We start from the raw sequence: 10325 nt of genomic DNA, 5'->3' as shown, positions 1-10325 counted from the left end.
ACACCCCGTGGCAATCCAGGGACCACTCGCCGCCCTGCCCTTCGGAGGGCTAGCCTCTTCCTCTTTCTGGGCCTCGGTTTCCGCACAGCTATAACCCGGGCTAACCACAATCTTTCCAGATCGCCCCCCCGAGGCACGCGCCACTTGTCCCACCGGAGCAGTGCAGCCGGCAGCCTGGCGCCGTCCCGCAGAACCGCGCATCCCTGGGGCACAAAGGAGAGAACGGCAGACAGCGGCGGACCAAGCCTTTATTGCGGGGCGGCGGCGGCGGGAGGAGCGCGGAGCGCGGGGCCGCCTGGGGCAGCGTCGGTCGGCTCCTCCGCGGGCTCGTCGGCGAACACCGCGCGGTGCATGGCGGCGACGTAGCTGCAGCCGCTGGGGTCCGCCAGGCGCAGGTGCGCCAGGGGCAGGAAGCTCTCGGTGCTGAAGTAGCGCAGCGCCGGGCGCGGGGCGCGCAGCGCGGCGAGGAAGACCTGCAGCGGCGGGAGGAGGCGCGCTGGCGGGAGCTGGGTCCCCCGCGCCCCCCCCCACACACACACCGCCGCCGCGCTAGGTCCCTGCTTCCGGGACCGCGCCCGACCCCTACCTCGGTCACCTCCTCCGGGTCCTGCGCCGCCTCGCGGAAGATCCTCTCCAGATGGCACTGGTAGCGGGAGAAGAGGCGGCGGGTCTCGGCGTCCGCGCCGTCCAGCACCCCGCCCGCGACGCCCTCCAGCTTCTCCAGGAAGGCGGTGCGCACCGGGCCGCACTCGATGATGCTCACGCTGCGGGCCCAAAGCGGCGAGTGGGAGGGGGGCGCAGCCAGCGGGCCGGACCCCAGCCCTGACGTCGGGCAGGGCAGGACCGGCGAGATGCGGGTCTGTGCCCGGGCGCCGGCGCCGGCGCCACCCGGGTAACCAGAGCCTTTGAAAAGCGGCTTACAGCCCGAAAAGCACCCCTGTCTCCCCCCCCTCCCACAGCCATTTCGGGGGTGTGAGGGAGATTTGCATCGGAATTCCAACCTGGCAAGCTCCCTTACTGTGTGACCTTGATCCAGTCACCTAACCTCTTCGGCTTCCCAGCTGGATGGCAGCGGAGGCGCGGTAAGGAATGGCAAGTGCCCTGGCACACGATAGTGGGAAGTGCCCCGCAGTGGGGAGGGGCCAGGGAGAACGCTTGAGAGAGGCTCCAACAGGACAGGGGGCTGGAGTTCCCAAAGTCAGGGGACAGGGGTCCCTGGGGCGAGGCGCTGACTCACTGGACCCCGAAGGGAGGCAGGAGAACCGCCAGACTCTCGCACAGACCTTCGATCGCGAACTTGCTGGCACAGTAAACCGCGTTGAACGGCAGCCCTTCGAGGGGAGAAGAGGCTTCGGAGGCGCGTCTGGGAGGATCGCCACCGGGAGCCCCAGGCAGCCCGAGGCACTGCCACCAGGCCCCGCTCCTCCCGCTGGCCCCGCCCCATCCACGCACCCATCAAGCCGCCCATGCTCCCGGTCACCAGCACGCGTCCCGAGCGGCGGCGCTTCATGTCGGGCAGGAAGGCCTGCAGTGTCCGCACCGTCCCGGCCACGTTCACGTCCAGCACGGACCCCACTGCGCCAGCCGTATGCGCCTCCAGCGGCCCGAGCAGACCCCGCCCCGCATTACACACTGAGGGGAGAGAAGTCGGACCCTGCCTGCCTCTCTGTCCTCCGACCCAGCAGGTGCCTGGGCCTCAGGACATTTTGGTTTGGACACAGTGCCGGTGAGGCTTCTGCACGCGTGTTGCGGGGAGGCTCACCCAGCACATCCACGCGGCCCTCGGTCACGCGTGCCCGGGCAGCGGCCACAGAATCCGCGTCCCTCACGTCCAGTTGCAACGTCTCCAGGGAGCCAGGAGGGCACCCTCGGAACCGGGCTGCCTCCCACAACGGGCCCTGCGCCCTCAGATCCCGCAGCGTGGCATACACTGGAGGTTCAGGAAGAAGACGAGGATCTGAATTCCCTGCTTACCGCTATCTGGTCCCCTTGGACCCGGGGCTGCTCCTTTCTCTCCATCCCAGCCTCTTAACTACCTTTGAAGCTCTGGGAGGGGTCGGATGCCAGACGCAGGGCCAGGTGCAGACCGATGCCGGAGGAACAGCCGGTGATGAGCACCACGGTGCGGTCCATGGGGAGACAGTGGGGAGAGGTCCCGGGAGTGCACCGCTCAAGACTCGGGTCTCTGAGCTCTTTAATCTAACCTGCTCCGCCCCGCCCCCGCCCTCGGGGTCCCCACCCCTTGTTGTGTCTCCAACCTAATCTCAAGGCTGAGCCCTCCTTCGGGTATGGGGCCTGCTCTCCTTGTCCTGCTCCCGGTCAAGGTGGAGATGACGCCCCTGCTGGGAATACCCGTTCTTCGGTGGCTGGTCAGAGGCAAGGCAAAGCTTTGCGATTAGGAGATGTGGGCACTGAGTGCCCTGGGCACATCTTCCCCTGGGTGTGCCTCTGTCCCATAGAGACAATTACAGGTTCCAAAGTTGGCTGCGGGGGGGTGTGAAAGTAAACGTTTTGGGAGGGCATTCCCGGTTCCAAGGTCGGGTGTTAGTATCAGAAATGGGGAGGCTGAAGCAAGGGGGCAGGGAGAAAGAGCCTCACGCCAATGTCCATCCTATAGCCCAAGTCCTCCCAGGCATCATGGGAGTGACATTCTGAGAAGCCCAGGGGACTCACCGGTTTATTAAGTTGTAGTAAAAGAGTACTTTGATTCCAACTTTGGAGAGGAGGAGGAGGGCAGCTCACCCCCGCCCCCCAACTTCCCATTCCTGATCCTCTGGCAGGTCTTGAGTTCTTTTGCCGGGGCCTGGGGACCTGCTCGTCTAGGTCCAGGCCCTGGGAGCCTGCCCAGGCCTGGAATTCAGGAAAGACCACCACCCAAGGGTGGCTCATCTGTCACAAGGTCCCAGCCACCAACCGGGGGTAATATTTGAGGAAGAGCTTCTTGGCCAGGTCCACAGTGTCACCTTGGGGCTGGCTGGGATACCTCTGTGTGCTGAAGACAAAGGTCTGCTCCAGCTGGAAGGCATTCTCTTCGAACTGGTGCTGCTGGAAGGGACGGCCTTGGACCAGGCTCTCAACCAGCATCTGCATGAAGAGCTCCCAGCGGGGGGCGTAGTAGCCAGCCACCAGCCCTGCCAGCTGCTTGTTGGCGTAGTCTAGGATGTTGCCCTCGGGCCCCCAAAGGGTCAGCTGGTAGCGGCCGTTCTGCTCATAGAAACGGGCCTCGGTCTCGCTGACGGCGACCGCGCGGGCCTGCTCCAGCCACGTGCCCAGCAGAAAGCGGCTGTCACTGGCCAGCACTCCATCCAGGGCCGGCAGAAGCTCGTAGACCAGGATGCCGGCTGCCCTCATTAGGGGCACCAGCTCCTTGTTCAGGTAGGCAGTCCTCGCCTCCGTGTAGTACAGGCTGACCAGCTCCTGGACCGCCTGGCGAGTCACGTCCAGCAGGTCATAGCGGAAGGTGGGGCTCTTGGCTAGGGTGGGTGCAGCTGTCAGCAGCAGCCGCCAGGCCTCGAACACGGCCGAGCGGTTGTACCAGACAGTGGTGACCATCTGCAGGGACGGCCTCCTGACCAGGGGGCTGCGATTGTGCCCAGTGCAGGCCTCACCAGAACAGTTGTAAACACTCCCAAGAAGCAGTCTCCAGGCGACCTCTGTCTCCTTGCTGTCGACTCCATACCGATGTGACGCAAAGCTGGTCACCCAGGCCTCCAAATCAGCCACTGGGTCCTTCCGCCAGCCCAGCTCTGCCATGAGGGCATAGACCACTTCGTTCTGGCCGATGCCCTCTGGGGCCATGCCCGTGCCTACCATAGTGGAATTGGGGAAGAGGCGGGCCGCGGCAGGGCCCTGGTTCACGGCCTCCAGGGCCCCAAACAGACCGTGGTTACCCCCAAAGTTATGCAGCATGCACCAGATAAAGGGCTGGCCGTGGAAGGAGTCCGTGCGGAGGTACACGGGCTGGCTCTCGGCAAACAGGTCCAGAACCAAGAGGCGGCCACGGGGTACTGCCCCCAGCACAGCTCTCACCTGGGCGGGTCCCCAGAACTGGGGCTGGTGCTGGAAGAGCCAGCCTTGGAGCAGCCACACGGCGTCAGGGTCCACTGTGGTTGGGGCAGAGGCAGGGAGACAGAGAGAGGACTGATGAGAGGCAAGAGGGTAGGGGGCCGTTCACCTCGTACTACAGATGAAGAGACCGGGGTCCAGAGAAGTTAAATGACTCTATCACAGTTGGCAAGCTTTATGAAGCATCAAAATTACCAGAAGGGGGCGCCTGGGTGGCTCGGTGGGTTAAGCCTCTGCCTTCAGCTCAGGTCCTGATTTTAGGGTCCTGGGATGGAGCCCTGCATCAGCCCCGCATCGCATCTGGCTCTCTGCTCAGTGGGGAGCCTGCTTCTCCCTCTCTCTCTGCCTGCCTCTCTGCCTACTTGTGATCTCTCTCTGTCAAATAAATAAATAAATAATCTTTTAAAAAAATTACCCAGAAGGCTGGTTAAAACAGGTGCCTGGGCCCATACCCGAGTCATTCCGATTCAGGAGAATGTGCAGACCCGACAGGCTCTGGGACAAGGCTGAGGCCATGGGGCCTGGATCACAGTGCTCTCGAGGCAGCCTGAGCCAATGGGCTCCCTTCCTGGCTGACACGGAGGCATCCTCACCCAGCCACTGCTGACTTGACCCCTCTCTGCCCCACCCTGTAAGTGGCAGGACAGAGCACTGGGTTCCTGGAGGAGGGTTCCTGGAAAACCAGGAAGGGCACCCACCGGCTTTGAACACATCCCCTAACCTCTGGCCCACATTACCTACCTCAGCTCGGAGGCAGAGGCCAAATGAAATATTTGCAATAGCCAGCACTTAATGGCACTTTACTCTGGGCCAGGCATCATTCTGCTTATGAGGCAGCCCCATTTTACAGATGAAGCCACTGAGGCACTGGGTGGGAGATAACTTGTTGCAAATCACACAGGCCAAGGTTCGAGCAGGCTGTCTGGCTCCAGAGCTCATCTCCCACCCACAGTATGGTTAACTGAGATGGTGTATGTGTACAAGTGCTTGGTAAACGGTTAAATGCTGTCTTTTTTCCCACCCCACTGACCTCTGCCGCACCCATGTCCCTGAAGGTTGGGGGTGGGGGCTCGCCTTCCCGGCTCTCCCTGGCACCGAACCTGCGATCATGGCCTGGTAGACAGAGGCTGTGGCTGCGGCAAGGTAGGAGGGCTCCGAGGAGGGGGGCAGCATCTCGTTGAAAGTGTCGGCCCCATAAATGTGATCCGTGCCAAACTCCTTGGTCAGCTCCCGCAGGAAGAGGCTCCCAATGACAGGGAAGAGAGGGTCTTCTGGAGCCAAGAGGAAGGAGCAGGAATAGGAGCAGTTGAAGTGTCCCCAGCTGCCCAGCTGGGTGACATTGATCTGAGGGAACACCCTGGTGGGAGAGGGAGCAGGGGGCAATCCAAACATTTACTGGAGGCTGATACAGATTTCACCAGCAGCCTCCCTGGCTTATCTGCAGTTCCTGGAACACATCCCAGTCTCTCGTGCTCCCGTGCCTTTGCACAGACTGTGTCCTGTGGCTGGAATCCTTTCCTCCTCCCTCCCTGCTTATGTAGCTGGTTACTTCTCAACATCCTTTGAGTTTCATCTCATCTGTAAAGCTTCTGTTCTCTCTCCCCCTCCCAGCAGCTGAAACAAGCAACACTCATTTTTCAATACTTGGCCCAGGGCTGCCTCTGCTCTGAGGCCTGGCTGCCCCTCTTCCCCAGGCAGAAGGGGCCTACACAGAGAAGTGGACCCACATATATTCCTGCCCGTATCACTATACTGCATGCCCCTGCCAAGCTCTCCCACAGCAGGGGTGGAACTCACTCCACCTTCAGTGCTGCATCCCTACGACCCAGCACAGAGCCTGGTCTGACAAGCACTTGCTGAATGTAAGAATGAGGCTCTTGCTACCCAGCTGGGAGGTGAGGGGGTGGCCAGCCAGGCCAGCAGCAGTGCACTAAGCCCTGTGACAATGGTGGGAAGCGGGTGTTCATGGGCGCGGAGGAGGTGCTAACAAGGCTGGGGGCCCCAGCAAGGCTACCTGAAGGAGGGGGCTCTCAGCTGGGCCTCAGAGACTTTTCCCAGCCACAAGACAGGAAGGCCAGGAATCAAGCCCAGGCCCACATCCAGAGCTTCAGTTTTTCTTTAAATCGCGTTTTGCAGGAAAAAATAAATTCCCTCTCAAGCCAAGTCCGAGGGCGGGGTGGGGTGAGGGGGGGACGTTACCTGGTGAGAGCCTTGGGGACGTGACCTGCAAAGGCAGGCAACACCGGGATCATGCCGAAGGAGCGCATGCGGTCCAGGATCCGATGCTGGAGGGAACGGAGGCGGGAGGCGATGGGCATGGCCTTGAGGCGGAGGCCCTCACTCCCCCAGGGCGCACTGAGTCCCCAAGGCCTAGTTAAGAGCCCCAAGGCTGGCCAAATACCCCCCTCCTCGGCCCAGGACTACGTGGCACTGTCCAATGCTGCCCGCTTTCCTTCCCCGTCCTTTTACCTGCAGGTACAGCTGTTTGAGGTGCCAGGAGCGGGGCAGGGGGCCACCCCACGTGTGTAGGTTGCCCATGCGCTCCCAGGCCAGGAAGGCAGGGCCAGTGAAGTACTCATCAATCTCCGACTGGGTCAGGCCCAAGGCCAGGTACACCTGAGGAGGAGGGCGAGCCCCGCACATAAACACATGTGAATACATTCATCTCCGCTCAGTAATTCATGCGCTCAACACTCACTCATCTCTTCTCTGGGCTGAGCCCTAGAGTTACTAAGACAAAACGTGACCCTTGCCAGGAGCCCACAGTCTAGGAGAAACAGGCCTGTGAACAGGGGAGTTGACTTATCGGTCAGTTTTGCTGCAAGAGTGAGGTGAGGCACAAAGGGGCTCTCCCCAAAATGGGGAAGGGGTCTTAGATGGCTTCACAGAGCGAGGCGGGCCAGAATGACAGGTGAGGCCAGCTCTGCAGGGAGACTAAAGAACCCACCAACCCTCCCTGCCCCCACTGCCAGCAGCCAGAGCCCTGGGCACGGAAGCCCCCAGGCCAGGGGGATGCCTGCAGCGGAGGGGAGCTCCTACGTGTGTTGACAGGAGCAGGTCTCTCCCAGATTTGCATATCAGAAAGGACACTGGTGGAACTTAAGAGCCAGGAATCCTGTTCAGAGGCTCTTGCGGGTTCGGAGGTGGGGGTCGTCCAGGGAGAGCGGGCAACAGCCCGCACTGGGGCCATGAATAAGGATAAAGACGATGAGGCAGATCAAGGCCGCCAATGAGACAGAACCCATGGAAGCAGCGGCCTCACCAGCTGTGGGCATGGGGAGAGAGGGAAGCCTGACTCCTTAGCGTTTCTAGTGGGGTGCTGGGGTCCAGCCCTGAGCAAGTGCTCCTCTCTGTTCAGCTCAGCAATGGAAGCCTGCTTCTGGACAGCTCGGGCCATCATGCACGCCATGAACGCCTCTAAAGTCTTTATTCTGTGCGTCAGACCCTGAGCTGTGGGGAGGCAGGGACACAGAGGGGAGGGGGACACACACCCGCTGCCAGATGGCCTCCTGGCCGCTCCAGGCCAGTGCCAGGTTGATGCCATTCAGTGCCATCCAGTCCAGCTCCCGCTCCCAGCGGGCCCAGTCCCACCACACGAAGGAGTAGCTGTGCGTGCACACATTCTGGTAATAGCGGTACCTGCCGGGGAGGTGGGGGGGACAGGGTGCGTTTGAGCTGCAGCATGACCCTGAGGGCAGAGAGTCCCCCAAACTCTGAGGGTCCCTTGCCCTGGGAACAAGCCCCCCCACCCCAGATCGAGCCCAGACAGGAGGAGTTGTGGCCGTCCACTGCTTCACTCCAGGACCCACCCCGGGTGGCGCTGAGACTCAGTACTGAGGCAGGAGGGAAGGGAGGCTCGGGAGACAAGGTGACCAAAGTAAAGCCATTCTGGAAAACTACAACGCCCCACTCCCTCCAGTAGTAAAAGCTGCAAAAGTTGGACATTGTTAAAATTGCTCCCCATGGATAATTCCACAACCCGAAACACAACCTTAAAACAATGGAAAAAACATTTTTTTAAAAGATTTTATTTATTTATTTGACAGACAGAGATCACAAGTAGGCAGAGGAGGCAGGCGGAGAGAGGGGGGTGCAAGTCCCCTGCTGAGCAGAGAGCCTGATGCAGGGCTCGATCCCAGGACCCTGGTATCATGACCTGAGCCAAAGGCAGAGGCTCTAACCCACTGAGCCACCCAGGTGCCCCTAAAATAATGGAAAAATTAACCACCCAAGTAAAGGTTAAACCCAAAGTTAGGGGCGACTGGGTGGCTCAGTCAGCTAACCATCTGTCTTCAGCTCAGGTTATGATCTCAGAGTCATGATCTCAGGGTCCTGGGATGGAGCCTCATGTTGGGCTCTCTGCTCAGCGGGGGGTGGGGGGCCTGCTTCTCCCTCTCCCTCTGCCCCGCCCCCTTGTTCACACTCAAGTCACTCTCTCAAATAAATAAAATCTTTAAAACACCCAAAGTTAAAAAGTAAGCCTCTTTCTACATGGATAGCTAATTTGAGAAACAAAAAACGCTTCATCTGGGAGGAGAGATGGCTCCTTTGTGAAGTAGCACTTTTCTGACTTCTAGACTTCATAAATCTTTGTCCCTTCTCTAAACGGCTTGTTCTTGAACCTTTCTCCCCAAATGCCAAGAACCTTCTTATGAGGAGCCTGACGCCCTCCCATTCAGGGTCTCGGCCACCCACTTGTTCTGAGGTGCCCCTAGCCGCAGCCAGGCAGGAGTCCCGGATAGCGCACTGCCTCTCCTGTCAACTCTTCCAGAGCCCCCCTCTGCACAGTGGTTAAGTGCTCCACGGCAACGCTGGTCCCTGTCCTGGAAGTGCGGGGGGTCCCCTCCCCACTGTCTAATGTGGAGACAGAAGTGTGAGCACCTCCCTGCAGTGGGACAAGCGCCAGCATGGAGGCTGTGAGGCGGTGGGTGTCATTCCTCGGTGAGCATCTTCCAAGAGAAGGTGGAAGGAAAGGAATAGCATTTTCTGGCCACTAATTGTGCACCACAAATTCTACGCCCGTCACGGGACAGATCCTCACGACCAACACTGCGCGATAGATGTCACTGTTTCCATTTTTTCAGATGAGCCAGCTGAGGCTCTGAGAGGCTAAGTGACTTATTCAAGGACACTCGGCTTTTAGAGGCAGAGCGACCCTACGGCCGGCGCTAGGATCAGTCTCGGTGTCGTATCTAGCGCCGGGCGCGGCCAGGCCTCTGGGAGGAGGGCGCCCGGCGGCGGGAGGTGGGAGGCAGGTGCAGGTGCAGGCGGCCGCCGGGCGTGAGGGCGTGCGGGGGGCGGTGTGGGACCCCGCGGGCAGGCGCGCCGCGTACCTGTTGGGCGTGGCCTCGGTCAGCTCCTCCGGCACGGCGGGCAGCGGCTCCGGCAGGCGCAGCTGAGAGCCGGACCAGGCCACGTGGCAGCCGCAGAAATCGCGCAGGTAGCGGTGCAGCCCCGCGGCGGCGGCCACGCCGGTGGAGCCGAGCACCCGCACCAGCGCCCCGGCGCCGCCGCCGCTCAAGCGGTAGGTGTCTAGGCCGGACTCGGCCGCCAGGGCGCGCTGCACCGACACCGAGAAGGCGGCCGCGGGCCCGGGCCCCAGCAGCCGGGCCAGCAGCTCCCGCACGGCCGCCTCCTCCCGGGCCTCGTCCCCGGCCGAGCCGCCCGCGGCGGCCAGGACCAGGAAGCCCAGGACTGCGGCGACAGCTGCTGCCTCCATGGTCCTGCGGTCTCGGGCTGGCCCGGGGCCCGCGGGGCATCAATTGCGACTTGGCTAGGGGGCGGGACGGCCCGCGCCCAATCAGCTGCAGTTCTCAGACCACGTGGCGCAGAAGGTAGCGCCCCCGCCTGGCGGGGAGAGACCGCGCTTCCGGGTCCCGGATCCGAGTCCCGGGGGGTGTCTCCTGACGGCTCGTGGTGTGGGAGCGCGTGACCCGTGTCATCAAAAGCCCAGGCTGTGACCCGGTGCCCTTCAGAAGCGTCTTCAGGTACAGTTGTACCTGAAGAGCTTTCACACTGTCTTCCATCCAGCAACTGCCCAACAGATTTTTATTTGGAGTTTTATTTTGAGCCAGACACAGGCACTCTCCTCTAGGAAAAACCTAGAAACTAAATACTTACATATATTGAAAGGAATCCGGACGTCTGAGTGGCTCAGTCCTTTAAGCTTCTGACTCTTTAATTTTGGCTCAGGTCATGATCTCAGGGTTGTGGGATCTGGCCCCCCACCGGGTTCAGCAGGGAGTCCGCTTGAGCTTCTC

The 10325-nt window shown here is 61.2% G+C and overlaps 2 protein-coding genes across 2 annotated transcripts; both read right to left on the bottom strand.

The window, feature by feature from the left end:
- Positions 1–236: 236 nt before the first annotated feature.
- HSD17B1 (hydroxysteroid 17-beta dehydrogenase 1) lies at positions 237–2496 on the bottom strand. The gene is made up of 6 exons (XM_032871678.1): positions 2037–2496; positions 1763–1930; positions 1453–1632; positions 1238–1331; positions 587–764; positions 237–473 (listed from the first exon to the last, which is right to left on the bottom strand). Exons 1-6 carry the CDS (start codon positions 2131–2133, stop codon positions 249–251), a joined length of 942 nt encoding a protein of 313 aa, XP_032727569.1. The 5' UTR covers positions 2134–2496; the 3' UTR covers positions 237–248.
- A 107-nt stretch (positions 2497–2603) lies between these two features.
- On the bottom strand, positions 2604–9814 carry NAGLU (N-acetyl-alpha-glucosaminidase). Its single transcript, XM_032871677.1, has 6 exons — positions 9399–9814; positions 7557–7704; positions 6535–6681; positions 6265–6350; positions 5166–5422; positions 2604–4103 (listed from the first exon to the last, which is right to left on the bottom strand). The coding sequence occupies exons 1-6, from the start codon at positions 9782–9784 to the stop codon at positions 2893–2895; spliced, it is 2235 nt and encodes a 744-aa protein (XP_032727568.1). The 5' UTR covers positions 9785–9814; the 3' UTR covers positions 2604–2892.
- Between the last annotated feature and the right edge of the window lie 511 nt (positions 9815–10325).

Source organism: Lontra canadensis, unplaced genomic scaffold (assembly GCF_010015895.1).
Source record: "Lontra canadensis isolate GAN:19392208 unplaced genomic scaffold, GSC_riverotter_1.0 scaffold43, whole genome shotgun sequence".
Lineage (NCBI taxonomy): Eukaryota > Metazoa > Chordata > Mammalia > Carnivora > Mustelidae > Lontra > Lontra canadensis.
Note: the sequence above shows the minus strand (reverse complement) of the source record. Positions and strands in the feature narration are given on the sequence as shown.

Bases quoted from the DNA above. Each gene is read 5' to 3' on its own strand.
- HSD17B1 (XM_032871678.1), bottom strand. From the start codon at position 2,133: ATGGACCGCACCGTGGTGCTCATCACCGGCTGTTCCTCCGGCATCGGT. The intron at 1,931-2,036 runs GTAGTTAAGAGG...CTGAACCTCCAG, and splicing joins CCCCTCCCAGAGCTTCAAAG to TGTATGCCACGCTGCGGGAT. The intron at 1,332-1,452 runs GTGCGTGGATGG...CTCCCCTCGAAG, and splicing joins GAGCATGGGCGGCTTGATGG to GGCTGCCGTTCAACGCGGTT.
- NAGLU (XM_032871677.1), bottom strand. From the start codon at position 9,784: ATGGAGGCAGCAGCTGTCGCCGCAGTCCTGGGCTTCCTGGTCCTGGCC. The intron at 6,351-6,534 runs GTAAAAGGACGG...CGTTCCCTCCAG, and splicing joins TCAAACAGCTGTACCTGCAG to CATCGGATCCTGGACCGCAT. The intron at 4,104-5,165 runs GTTCGGTGCCAG...CCCCAACCACAG, and splicing joins CTACCAGGCCATGATCGCAG to TGGACCCTGACGCCGTGTGG.